The sequence below is a fragment of the Danio rerio genome, chromosome 7, assembly GCF_049306965.1.
Source record: "Danio rerio strain Tuebingen ecotype United States chromosome 7, GRCz12tu, whole genome shotgun sequence".
Taxonomy (NCBI): domain Eukaryota; kingdom Metazoa; phylum Chordata; class Actinopteri; order Cypriniformes; family Danionidae; genus Danio; species Danio rerio.
In genome coordinates, this window is record NC_133182.1 from 1,509,580 (window position 1) to 1,524,426 (window position 14,847).

The 14,847-nt window shown below is 40.6% G+C and overlaps 2 protein-coding genes across 4 annotated transcripts in view; both read right to left on the reverse strand.

Annotated features, from left to right (window-relative positions):
- Window positions 1-14,847, reverse strand: part of si:cabz01076231.1 — a 758,238-nt gene that overhangs the window by 406,853 nt on the left and 336,538 nt on the right. The window lies entirely within an intron of this gene.
- Window positions 8,686-14,847, reverse strand: part of LOC141375234 (C-type lectin domain family 10 member A-like) — a 146,724-nt gene continuing 140,562 nt past the window's right edge. For all 3 annotated transcript variants that reach the window (XM_073907830.1, XM_073907831.1, XM_073907829.1), the window contains exons 4-5: window positions 12,870-12,958; window positions 8,686-12,802 (exon numbers count right to left, since the gene is read on the reverse strand). In XM_073907830.1, the coding sequence (XP_073763931.1) occupies window positions 12,710-12,802; window positions 12,870-12,958 (182 nt within the window). In that variant the 3' untranslated portion in view covers window positions 8,686-12,709. The remainder of the gene's footprint in view (window positions 12,803-12,869; window positions 12,959-14,847) is intronic.

A 14,847-nucleotide genomic window follows, 5' to 3' on the forward strand; every position in this document is an offset into this window, starting at 1 on the left:
TCATGTCTGGTCCTGTTTCTGTCTCTGTGTGTCTCTTTGTGGGTGTACGCAGAGTGTGCGCACTGCCGCTTGATGTGGCCGCGCACGCTCTGCGTCCCTCAGACGCGCGCGCTCTTGTACTAGTGTTTGTGTTTGTTCTGTCAGCATCGCGCTGCTTTATTCTCGGCGCCTCCGTCTAGTTGGTTTCAGTTTTGGTTGGCGCTGAGACGAAGCATGCGCGTTGCTTATGTGTGAGCGCACGGTAAGGTGTTTATCTATCGTGTGCTTGTGTCTTGCGTCTTTTGTCAAAGCACGTGGCTCGATGTTTACATTGTGGTCACGTGCTTTTGTCGTGTGCTCGTCTTGTCATGAACATGCGGTTAATGAGTTCTCTCATTGGCTGCATGTTCTTGTCCTGTTTTTTGTGAGCGCATGGCTTGTGTCGTCTCTCTGTGTCATGCGCTCTCTCGTGTCTATTGTCTAGTCCCACCCTCCTTGTTAACCCATTATTAGTTAATTATGTTCATCTGTTTTTGTGTTAATTTCCTTATATCTGCTGTCCTGTGCGAGTTCGTCATCACATGTTGTCCATCTTTACCTGTCCTGCTGTGTCCAGCCTTGCCTTGTCGTGCCTGCCCAGACAAGTTTGTTTGTTTATTTGTTTTATTAGTGTTTTAACCCCTCGGGGTTGTTTATTTTGCATTTTATTTTAATTTTTATATTTAATAAAATCCTATCTAATCTGCACTTGGGTCCTCGCTCCTTTTTCCCTTTACCAGAACATGACACTAGCAGCTTTGCAACGTGATTTGGACAGAGCTGGAGACCAGTGATGGACATTAGATATCTGTGGAATTAGCAGATATTGACCAAAACTGAAAACCTTTTTTACCTTTTCGACTTCCCTGTGACTCTCCTGCCAGACGGCCTCGGCTAGAGACAAACAACTTCCCTCGGAAAACATGATAAGGAGACGCTCTGAATTCCTGCTCCCTGTCCCAGGGTCACCTGTGAGACTCTACAGGCTGATGTGCACCTCTCAAAAAATGTAACTACACGTCGCAACAACGCGTAGCTTAAGCTCTGTGATTGGTCGGCTTGGTAGCGCTGACGAGTCTGGGCTGGACTGAGAGCCGCACGAGCCCGATGGAGCGATTGTTTACAAGTGTGGAGTCCCGTGAAGGAGCTCCGGATGGAAAGTTTTGTTTTGTTTTTACCTCATAGTTAAAGTTGCTGCACGTCCGCCGGTTCCTGCCTCAAAATGAGCGAGTTTGAGCCACTTGTACATCCAGGAAGTGTTCAGGAAAAGCAAAACAGCAGCGAAGAAACTCGACACAGAGGAACATTTACACCTCACTGCCAACTAGCGTTTCAGAAGTGTTAATGCAGACCAACAGAGACAGCAGCAGAAGTATAAATGCACAGCTACGCGCAATGCATGCGCTGTTGGTTACGCCGGTCACTTGAAGCAGAAGTATAAACCAGTCTTAACCCCCACACCCCACACCTTTGTGTGCTTTCACACACCGGTGTTGGTAGGCAGGTCTGTGACCAACGCCCCCTGGCTGCAGGACCGGATGGCTGCCACGCATATTGGAATATATCCACACATCCCCTGTTCCCATCCCCTGTTGTGATGTTATGTCCGTGTTTATGTGCTTGTACTGGAGCTTTTTTTCCCCCTGATCACACAATGCCCTGCTTAAACGGCAGTCTGAGAGGGGATTTTTTTGTGCGCCTCCCTCTTCCCTAATATATCCTATTTTGTCTTTCGAAAAGCTACCTCCCGTCTGACCTGTCTTCCCCTAAAATTTGTAATGTTTGTGTATGGCTGAGGGGGAAGGGGGTCCAATTTCACTGCATGTAAAAGTGTATGCGACAATTAAAGGCTTTTCATCCATCCTTCTGCTGTGTTTTGATGTGATTTTTGACTGTTGTAGCTGTGAAATAACTAAACCTGCCGGACCTCTTTAGCTGTGCGTTTCTCTGACAATAACCGAACACCTTACAATGCTTAGAACCAAGCTATCTTTTGTTGAAGTTCTACATATGACAATGTTAGGGAACCAGATGTTTTCTGTGGCTGAAGTACTGTGAAATATATATTTATCTGAAAATAACAGCACACCATAGAAAGCTCATCAGCCAATCAGAATCAAGCATTCGATAAACCCGTAATGTAGTATGTTTTAAATAGCACCGTACTTGTCTGGCAAAAGAAGTAATACCGTCTGGAGCAGCGCTCGTCAGTGATCTGACCAGCAGAATTGAGCGCAGCACACGAGTCCTGTCCGCCTGAGTTATCCGGCTGTCCTGCAGCCCACGGCAGGGGGGAATCTGGGTGTATGGCGGTCTGATCCGACCACTTCCAGGAGTCTCTGAACAGGCCGATCCAAGCACAGGAGTATAGCTGGATCATGACGGTGAGCTCCTGATTCACCGCCAGACTCCGCACCGTCATCAGGTCCCTGTAGTTCTGTCTGCAGTATTCCTGAGCTCTGCTCCAGGACGTCAGTGGATCAGCAACCAGGACTAGACTCCCTGCTGAAAAACAGCACAATTGTTAGTTGAGCATGTCGTAACAACGTTATGGGAGCGCCCTCTGGTGGACATTATGGGATATTGCTATTGCTAGTGATTGCTCTTTTTGTATGGAGAGTTGTTATAAGGAGACACGCCTGAGCTGCGCTTCTGCAGAATTCCCTTACAGAAAGATCAGCCAGAAAGGAGCATCTTTCATAAAGTCTCTATTCTAATCTGCAGGTTAAGTGCGATTAAAGTATGAATTGAAATGCAAAGTTAAAGTGTAAAACAATAGAAGTGAACAGATTTTCAATACCAGCAAATGTAAATCGAAGCAAGACAAACCGACACTAAATATAAAAGCTAATGCGCTGTAAATCCTTTCAACGGCTTTTTGTTCACATATGGATGAGTGTTGTATGTTTCCGTTTAGGCATCGCGTGCATTCTAAACGATTGCTGTCGATTTGTACACAGAAATATTATTGCATTTTTTGGCGATTAAATGTCGAAATTACAAATAGGGCCGTGTTGCTCAGTGGTTTGGTGTTCTCTTAGGCCAGGGACTAACTTACTATCTGAAATTAAAGTGTTTGGATTTCCGAAAAACAAAACACAGGATCCCAACAAGCAACTCAACGACATGCAGCACAGGTAAGTTGGTAAGTTTACGCCATTTTTCTAATTATTTTGTATTTCTATATGTTAAGTATGTTAAATCTAAAATTAATCTATTCATTCATTCATTCATTTTCTTGTCGGCTTAGTCCCTTTATTAATCCACGGTCGCCACAGTGGAATGAACCGCCAACTTATCCAGCAAGTTTTTACGCAGCGGATGCCCTTCTAGCCACAACCCATCTCTTGGAAACATCCACACACACATTCACACTATGGACAATTTAGCCTACCCAATTCACCTGTACCACATGTGTTTGGACTGTGGGGGAAACCGGAGCACCCGGAGGAAACCCACGCGAACGAAGGAAGAACATGCAAACTCCACACAGAAACGCCAACTGAGCTGAGATTCGAACCAGCGACCTTCTTGCTGTGAGGTGACAGCACTACCTACTTCCCCACTGCCTCACCTATCATTCTATTCAGCTAACATATCTATTACGTAACAATTTTTTTGAGTAACGTTAGCTAATATTAGCATGAATTCACAGAAGAAAATGATAAACATTCTTTCAAGAGTTCACACTTAGCTCATGATTGATTATAAGCAAGTCTGGCATGCTGTCCCAGAAGAGAGCCCTGAGCTTAAAAGGTCCTTGAGCCCTGGGCTCCCTCCCGTTTGCAGGGTGAGAGCGGAGCCTTTAGCTCAGGTAGATCTCGACAACTCCCCCCTTGATGACTAAAGTGAATGCTATGAAGAGATGTGCTGCAGGATGAGGGATTGACTGTAGGGCTACATTTGGATTAATCAATTCACTTGTTTTGCATGTTTTTAGAATGTTGGAGGAAACCCGAGAACCCGGGAAAAACTCAGGCGAGCACGGGAAGAACATGCAAACTATGCACAGAAATGACTGCCGGCCTGTTAAAAGACCAGGGGCCTCATGTATCAACACTGCATACGCACAAAAACTTTGCGTACTTCAGGTTTCACGCTCAGAATTGTTCACGTTTGGATTTACTAACGATGAACTGAACGTGGGAATGTGCGCAGCTTTATGGCAGGCGTACGCACATTTTTTGTTTTTTCCATACCATATGGAATTTGCAGCGGTCGTCTGTTTTCCCATTGTAATGGGAGCGAACTACCGCACACAAATTGCTATAAAGGCATCACCTGAAGATGAATTTGCATGCGTGAATCAGAAACATTTCCATTCAATAAATGTGCAAATAAAATATGATGCACAGACTTATTAATGATTCCTACTTGTCTTTCTCATGATAAATAGTAGGCAAAATCTGATATGTAGCGGGGAAAAAAGAAGAAAGAGTTCATCAGACGCTGGATTCGAATCGAGTTCATGCTCAAACGTGTTTACATGCGTCATACGAGCTGCGCCACTTAGACTGTTAACAGTACTAAAACATTTTACACCTATAGATCGCACTATTTCTCTTTTAACTCCACAGTGCGATGTTCAGATTTAACTGTGTTAACCGCATCAGCTAAACTCTCCCACTCTATTTTTTTCTTTTGTCGTTAATTCCGGAGGACAAACTTGCAAATAACACCGTTTTCCTCCGGTCTACCTCTGAAAGCAGCACCTCCAATTCACATTCTGTTCAAAGTTTCTCTTCTTGCTTGCTTTTGCCGTTGCTTTTTCGTTGGGTTTTGCCAAAGTAGAGTCATTAGCATATTCATACGGGGGAGGAGTCAGGGAGGGGTTTTGTGCTCGTGCATGTTGCGCTCAGTTTCACGTTCATTCGGATGTACAAAAGAATATGCGTGTGATTCGGCGTACGCAGTGTTTCATACATCTGATTTTTTTTCTGCGTACGCACATTTACAGCTTTGTGCGTACGCAATGTTTTAGTAAGATTTCCACACAAGTCTTCGTACATGAGGCCCCAGAACCAGTGACGTTCTTGCTGTGAGGCAACAGTGCTAACCACTGGGCCACCGTGCCACCCTATGAAGGGAAAGGTGAAGAGGTACAGGTGGAAGGGGGGATTCTTCAAATGGAAGATGACTGTGGTGAAAAACCCTGGCTCTTTATGGTGCGTTAGGAATGGCCTGATTGGTGGATCATACATAGCTAATGCAGAACCAGCCGTGTTCAATCTTAATCATGTGCTCCTCTTGAAATTAGTTTATGAATAAACTTCACCTTTTTGATTTATTCTTTGCCAATCTTTTTATTTAAATTTAAATATTGGTCACATTTTACACCACAGGACACGCAGTTAATATAGATAACTTGCTCCAACATCACCGAACACAATATAAACATGGTCCACATTAAATAAACAATTTCCAACCTTTCCGCTAAGGAAGTAAACGTCGGCATTCAGATGATATGCTTTTACGGCTTCCCTCAAGTAGACGCACTCGATATCAACCACATAATGATAAACATCTGGACACGTCACTTCAGGTAAACGCTTAATAGTCTGGGTGAAAAGTTGTCACCTCAGTATGTGACTTAAGGCAGGGGTGTCCAAACTCGGTCCTGGAGGGCCGGTGTCCTGCAGAGTTTAGCTCCAACTTGCCTCAACACACCTGCTCGGAAGTTTCTAGTATATCTAGTAAGAGCTTGGTTAGCTGCTTCAGGTGTGTGTGATTGTGGTTGGAGGTGAACTCTTCAGGACACCGGCCCTCCAGGACCGAGTGTGGACACCTCTGACTTACCGGGTCTGGTAATTCCACACCATTATCAGTTGTTAGCTTCAGTATCCCTAGTAGCAAATAATTCTGGCCCAGGTTTGGCATAAAGCTGGCACAGCAGGCATTCATTCGGCACTGGCATACAGCATGTGGGCCAAACATGGCCCGGGTTTGGCAGAGGTGGCACCGTCTTTAAGGCGGCACACACGATTTGGGCCAGATGACAAACATAGTATTTGGCCCAGATTTAAAAATTTGATAAGTGGGCCATGTGAGTTTGGCCAGTCTTGACCCACATTTAAAATACACTAAAATCATTTTTGAGTAAAGAAAAAAAATTCTACCATTCAGGTCACTTTGAGAAAAAGCGTGCCCATAGTGTGCCTAAAGCGCATCACTCCATGGGTTTATCAATTTCATTGCAGTCGTGACACACCAACCTATCTGGCCCAGTTCAGGCCCAGTTATGAGTTATTAACTTGGCTGAGACTTGGCCCAGATATGGTCTGTGTTTGGCCCTTGTCTGGAAGCCAGATCTGGTCCAGTCATGTAACGTAATTGACTGCGGCATGTGGGCCAAGCAAAACCTGATTGTGTGGGCCAGAGCTGGGCCAGAGAAATTTTGCTATGTGGGATGTTTTCTGCTCTGTTTTAGCAAGACTTAAAAGTATGCGCTAGTCATTTTGTTTTGACAGGTTTGTGATTTAAAAATGGCACTACCTGAAATGCTTTTAGGACCAGACCTACGCAGTGTCAACGCATTTGTTATTGTTTACGTTCTTTAAATGGTCCATAACGCCATTACTAATGACTAAATATCCACAACATTAATGTAAGCATGGTTAATTATGAATCACAAGTGCCCACAATGATCAGTTTGTGATCATCTCTCTGTTTTATTCTACTGTAGCACTGTGATGTTGAGGAGTCCTACCATGATTCTGGCAGATAAATGCACAGGTGACGTTACAGTCCTCATCCCACCAGAATCCGGAGTCGCGCAGACTCACACAGTACTGCTGTCCGTTCAGATTATTGGGCTGATCAGAATCCCACGCTGTGAATGTGAGAGCTTCCTCCTGATAGGACCATCTCCAGCTGTCCACGTCATCATAGAGGCCGACCCAAGCCTCAGGCTGAGAGTAAGCAGCTGATAACTCAGTGAAGCGGCTCCAGTCTCCAGCAGTCTGAGCGCTGGCCAGATCAATGTACTTCTGTCCACAGTAATCTGCAGCTTCAGACCAGCTTTTATACGCATCCACCAGAACATACTCAGCAGAGTCCACCACTGACACGAGACCTGCTGCTGGAGAAATGCAGAGATACACACATTACCAGCTTTAGTTGCTGCTTACGTCACCAGTCTAATTATATGAGACCGATTATTGTTAATTTTCAGTATTAAAGAATGCTTCAAAATACAAACAATCATAACGAGAACTGACGATTGAAAATTAAAATAAAAAATAGAAGTAAAAAAAAAGGATCTAATAATTTATTTTGAGATATATAATAATAAAAACGAGAATAAATAAGATAATGCAGTAAATCACATTGTGCATCAAACAAAAACAATGAAAAAAACTGCTTATAAAGAATACTTGAATACTAGACATCTATTTAATTTCAAGAACATTACCAAAATAGATGATTGAGAAATTAACAATTCACAAAATATTAAACTAACAAGTAAAGCATCTAACAATGTTTTTGAAATATAATAAAAAGGAAAAGAGAATAAAGAAGATAATGCTAAAAATCGATTATTAAAACGTAAAACATCTGTGCATAATGAAAACTTTTAAGAAATTTAATTCATCAAAAAAGATAATTATAAGGTTTTTTTAAATATATAATAGGAGAATAAATTAGGTGATCCAACATATTATACATGAAACAAAATATTCATACAAATGCTTCATTAATAAAGAATATTTGAAAAACATAATCAGAACGAATGATTAAGAAATGTAATTAATAAAATAAGCTTAAAAAAAAAAACTGTTTCAAACGAAAACTTCAAAACTGTAACCAGAAAAGAGGATTATGAAAAATTAAACTCACAAAAAAAGGTTTTAGCAAAAAATTAATAGCATTAAATATTTAATTAAAAACTAAGAGTTTAATAAATAAAATTAATAAATGCAGAATGTTATATTGTACATTAAAAATTATACATCAAACTAAATCTTTTTTGTTTATAATAAAAACTTTAAAATACTTTACATAAAACTTACTTAAAAAAAAGATTATATATGTATATATATTTTTATTGTTATTTATATTGTTATTTTTTATTTATTCAATGAAGTAATTTAAATTATGCATAGAAATGATTAATACAAAACTCCAATGAACATAAAAAATTAAAGATCATCATATCATACATCAAACAAAATATATTTTTATATATAATATATAATTTATACTTGTGACTAATACCTTAAAATACTTTACATAAATCTTAAAAACATAACGAGAACAGATGATTAAGAAATTAAATTGCTAAAAAAACAACACAAAATATTCATAAAATGTTCTGTGTTAATACTTAAAAATATATTATTATTATTATTATTATTGCACTATACATGTTATGAATTAGAATATACACAGAATATCTGAGAGAGAAAAAAGAAATGGAGTCAAATTAACAGACAGTACAAGGAAACACAGTAACTCTCTGAAGTCAACACACAGTAATTCAGCATTCAGACAGTAAAGCAGCTGAGATTCAGAAACCACATGAACACTTACCAAAGAGCAAAATGAGGAAAATCAATCTTTGCTGCATTATTGTTCAGATTAGATGAGGTGTTTGTTCTCCTCTGTGTGTGTTAAAATATAGTTCTGACCAAAAATGATCACACACACACACACACACACACCCTTGTTCATTTGTGTATTGAAATCTTCTTTATTCTTCAACATTCGCAGGTTTACAGCATCAACATTTGCTCAGCTAATGATGCACATCAAATGTGTGCGCACAAATCTGGAGAGAAAACACCGTTTGCATTGCAAATCATGATGTTATTGTCTTTAGATCATGAAAAGTGTGGACTTTAATCAGTTTAAGATGCTGTGACAATTTAAGATCCTATAACAGGGATGCCACTCAATGAAGGGTTAGCACTTCAGTCGAGATTTATTTAGTATGCTGCAAAAATGCTTTCTTACTTAGAAATCTTGTCTTTAGTCTAAATATCTACAAATCCTTAAATCAGGAAACATTTTCTAGTCTTATTTTCAGAAATAATGAGTCAAAGTTAAGTTGAGTTTTTCTTAAAACATGCTAAATAATCTTGTTTCTGCTTTGCATTAAGATTGTTTTGCTTGTTTTAAAGAGCAAAAAGCAAGCACAAGCTCAAAACACAATGACAAAAACTACAGTGGAGTAGAAGATTAATCAGTAAATTCAATGCGAAATCAGGACAAATCCAAATCATGGGCCAAAAATCGGCATCCTTATTAAATACGAGTAAAATGATTTGTGGTCCTGCGAGACACAATATTTTGTTCCTCACATGTAGCGCACTGATAATAAAGCTCGACCGTGAACTTATTTTATTTTCTGGATCTGAGGTAGACTATGGCTGCGTCTGAAACCGCCTACGACTCAGTAGGTACTGCATTTGAATTTAAACGTACTACTCGGTCGTTAGAAAAGTACGCTCTATACAGTATGAATGTGAAAAGTATGAATGGAATTCGGACGTACTACATCCGCCATTTTGTCATGGTCACGTGACCTGCCCGCATCAGTTGCGTCGCTTTACTCCCATTCATGAATTCGCTCGCGGGGCATCATGTGATAGCGCAGCGTGCATGGGATGCGCACTCCAGAATCTCGCCGGAAGTAGTAAGTCATCCGGGTAGTTCTCGCCTACTGTTTTTCTAATTCTATGAATCTGGACATACTACTCGCCTTGCATACTGATTTTAGCATACTATATAGTATAGAAGTATGCGGTTTCGGATGCAGCCTATGTGCTTCAGCTTTCAGTGTGGCAATAAATGTCACGTAAAGCAGTATCCAAACTCGTCTCAGTGACATTCAACACTCAATTACACCTGCGGTGATCATTGTTATTGTAGTTCATGCTGTTTTTTAGCTGACCTGATTAAAGAATCAAAATGAAACTGCACTGGAACGATGGATGATTATTTCATTAACAGCACAAGTATTTTAAAATAGGCCAAGCTACTGTTTTATGTTTGATTATACGGTTAATATTAAGACATTACTCGTGGCCAACAGTTTGTGTATTGCCCTGTTGTTCTGACTGCTTTGTCTTTGAGCGCGATTCACTTCACCTTAAATGTTCTTCGTGTTTATTCACTTCTTGTTTAGCTGACAGACAAGAAACATTTTAAAATCAAGACAAATGATACCAAAGCAAATCAGTTCTAAGAACACAAAAATTTTCAATAGAAATAGGAAATTCATTCATTTGATTTTCTTTTCGGCTTAGTCGAAACTACCTGTTCGCAGTGCACTTTCCCTTTGCGTTTGCTTCTGAAAACACTATTGGTTGGGTTTAGAGAAGGGTTTAGCTCAGTGATTTGCCAGCTGATCTGAACAACATGCTCTGCCTTCTCATCTAGTGTACAAGACGGATGTGTGTGTCTGAAACGTACAACAAAACACACACTAATAACATATTTCACATTCGCTAACACGTAGTCAACAGGTTGCACTCTCCCTGTGCGCACACACATACTTGTTGTATGAAGTATACTTAAGTAATGTATTTAGGTATACTTCATGTAGTAAGTATACTAAACATATGCACTAGTAGTAAGTGTACTATTTGAATACCACTTAAACTACTTTAGTTTACTACTTTTTTTTGTCAAGCAGATACTTGAATAGCAGTACTCAGTTCAATACGTTCACACTTTGTAGTACACTTAAAAATTTACATTTGTATTCTAATAAGTGGTCAAAGATGCTTACAAACATTACGCTTATTTTATGACGTATACCTAAGTAATGTTGACGTATTTGTTTAGGTGTACTTCATATACAAAATCTACTAGCAGTGTGTACTAATTGTTTACATGTATATGCTAAAAATGCAACCCAGGCTCATTCTGGAAACGTATCCCCGCGGATGTTTCTGGAGACTGCGATTTACGTGGGCGGAGGCACGTATGATCGCATTTTGTTTTTTTCGAGCGAATGCTGCGGGGTGGTGTGATGCCGCTCCTCTTCTTCGCGCTCGCCGGCTGATGGCTCACCTCCTTGTGGAGGGCTGTTCCTCCGCTTAGCTTGTAGTGTTCAGCGGCGGAGCGGAGGCCAGGAGGAGGAGGAGCCAGCCGCGGCAACGATGACCGGGTTCGAGTCTGGAGAAGAGCGGTTCCAGAAATCAGGTAAGATGAAAAACAGAATCCTAAAAAATAAAAGCGAACGAGTTTACGACAGGGCGAGAATGTGGCGAAACCCAAACGCGGTCAAAATCGGACGAGGTGCTTTTGCTTTTTTTTTTTTTTTATTTCTGGACGACTTTTGTAAATCGTTGCTTGGGACAGACGGTCGCTCGACAGTGGCCTCCGGCAGCTTTTTGCGCGAGAACAGTGCGGACGCGAACGGCGCGCACTCCCTAGAGGCGTTCGAGACACGAAAAAGCGTGCACAGCGGCCTCTCGCGGCTTCGCGAATACAAAAACTGCACAAATACGTACCTCCTGGGACATATTTCGCGGCCTCCAGAAACGTCCGCAGGGCTACGTTTCCACAATCAGCCTGGGTTGTAAAAAGGTGGAGAAGACGTTTACATTAAGTTTACTTAAGTAATGTTGAAGTAATAAGGTATACTTCATTACTTATAAGTGTACTATTTGAAAACCACTAAAAAGCGGACTTAGTTTACTACTTAAAAGGAATACTAACTTTACTAATGTTACGTTTAATAGTGCACTTAAAAGTATGTTTATATACTAAAAATGGAGATGTTTATGGTTCTTGCTGTGAGGCGACAGCACTACCTACTGCGCCACCCTGTCACCTAGAAATAGGAAATAATAAACTATAATTACCATGCCCTTTTAATAAACTAACAATTTGGAAAAACATCCATATATGGTTGTATAATCAATCCATTCTTAAATAAGGCATCATTTTGTCACATAATAAATTCAGTTGTTGTCAGAATTATTCGCCCCTTTTAATTTTTTTCTATTTTTTTAAATATTTCCCAAATGATGTTGAACAGATTCAGGAAATGTTCACAGTATGTCTGATAATATTTTTTCTTCTAGAGAAGGTCTTATTTGTTTTATTTCAGCTAGAATAAAAGCAGTTTTTTATTTTTTTAAACACCATTTTAAGGACAATATTATTAGTTATATTTTGTTTCTGACAGTCTACAGAACAAACCATCGTTATACAATGACTTGCCTAATTCCCCTAACCTGCCTAGTTACCCTAATTACCCTAGTGAAGCCTTTAAATGTCACTTTAAGCTGTATTGAAGTGTCTTGAAGAATATCTAGTCTAATATTATTTACTGTCATCATGACAAAGAGAAAATAAATCAGTTATTAGAGATGAGTTATTAACACTATTATGATCAGAAATGTGTTGGAGAAATCTCAATTTCCCTGAAATTGGGGAAAATAAACAGGGAGCGAATAATTCCGACTTCAACTGTATATTCAAAGCTTTTACTGAGATTTTAAAATTAAGCATTGAATGTCTGTCATCATGCTTTATGAAGGCATTACGCTAAAAGTGTGATCTTTTTGTAATGAAGCCTGTAAATGTGTATGACCAGCAGCACATCTCACTTTCACATCACAATCAGGAGAGCAGGATTAGAGTCTTGAGTATAGTGAGACGGTGATGTGGCATTAAGGAGAAGGTTTCTGTCAGGTAATCTGTTAGTTCTAATAATCGTATAAATTAGTAATGCTCTTTAATTTGTCTGGAAGACTTTCCCATTGGCCTGTTTTCTCCATGTCAGCTTCACATTGGCGCTCTTCATCGACTCTCCGAGATTCTGCTCAATCTGCAGGAAGACTAAAGTCAGATATAAAAGTAGAGAGTGATGAAAGCTCTTTAACATTCACACTGACCTCCTCCAACAAAGCGGCCATCATCAGCTCAACATTCACATCATCCTCAGCCTTCAGCTCCAGCCGCAGCACATTCTGCCTCGACCGAACTGAGAGAAACACAGCAGAAAAACACAACACACACATAAATACCCTCTCCACATCTCCATGTTTCTCCACAGCAGAAGTGATCATGGTGTGTAAACTCAGCGCGCAGTGAATGTTAGAGTACAACACAGCATTATTCTAGTGCCGGGAAACACCCATACACACTCATTCACACACACACACACTCATACACAACGGCCAGTTTAGTTCCTCAATTCCCCTATAGCACATGTGTTTGGACTGTGGGGGAAACCAGAGCACCCAGAGGAAACCCACGCCAACACGAGGAGAACATGCAAACTCATCACATAATCACACACACACACCCACACACGGAAGGAAACATGCAAACTCCACACAGAATCACACACACAACCGCACACGGGAAGAACATGCAAACTCCACACACAGTCACACACACACCCACACACAAGGAAGGAAACATGCAAACTCCGCACAGAATCACACACACACCCACAGACGGGAAGAACATACAAACTCCACACAGAAATGCCAACTGGCCCAGTCGGGACTCAAACCAACAATGTTTTTACTGTGCGGTGACAGCGCTAACCACTGAGCCACCATGCCGCCTCACAGTAATATCAAAGAATACCTGATTTGCTTGGTGAAACAGACGTAATACTCTGGTAAAATAGTTGTGTTAATAATACCCCTACATATAACCCAACTATAGGTTATTATTAGGGATGTAACAGTATCAGAATTTTATGGTACGGTAATACCTCGGTATGAATGTCACGGTACGGTATTTATTGAATCATTTACAGGAAAAAACAAAACTTATGAAAATACTCAAAAAAAGTGCCAAAAGTGTCAATGACATACAAATTAGTCATCTATCTGTAAGCTTTGAAACAGGAACTTCAATTTTAATAACAAAAAAATATTAAACCATGTAAAAAAAATAAAGTTTCAATTTAGTATTGTTGAAAACTCATCACATTCAACATTTAATCACTCACTCACTTAGATAGAGATGGGTTTTAAGGAAAATGATCATATAACTATAATCTGGTAAAAGCTGGTATCTCTGGGCATTTACAATGTCCCCTGCAACAGAAAAAAACCCTCTCATTTGGGACTGAGGTTTCTGGGACAGAGATATGACTTGGCCCAGGTTGACAGCAGTGGGTAACGTTGTGCATTGTCTTTCCCCCACTTGAGAGGACAAGCCATGAGTGAGATCGAGGTCTCTGCGGTACAAGTCAATGTCTGCATCAATCTGAACAGTGTGCTGTGTTTCTGCAGTCCCCATGACTGTTATTAGTCGTATTCCCCAACTTGCAGGCACGTGCACACATAGGGCTCAACCAGTGCAGTGCACATGCCCTTTTTAGTCTTGGATAGAAAATGCCCTTCCAAAATGATCAAAAGTGCCCCCGCGATGCGACACACGCTCCGTCCCGCCCTTCAGTAGTCGCGTGACAACACCGCTCTTGAGTATGCGCGCTCAACCCCCCTTCCCCGCTTTACAGTACGCGTTCAGAACGCGCGACAACACCCGCTTTAGGTTCGATCATTTCCAGCTCTTTTTCATCCCCGCTACTAGCAGCACACTCTATTTCTGCATTACTGGATCTGTAGTGACAACAGACCACAAAGGATGACGGCCACGCATGGGCTGATGGGAATTGTAGTTTCCGCTACCTCCCGTTCGCTTCATTCGCCTGAGCAAATTTTCTCAGAAGACCTATAGTTTTATCGAGTCATGCGCCTACGGTAATATCGAAAAAAATTGCTATTGCGGTATGACGGTATTTACAATACCGTTACATCCCTAGTTATAGCACCTTCCTATGGGTTACTTTATCCCAGTGCATTTGAGTTACTTTGATTAAATGTCATTTTTTCCATTCTGGTATTAATT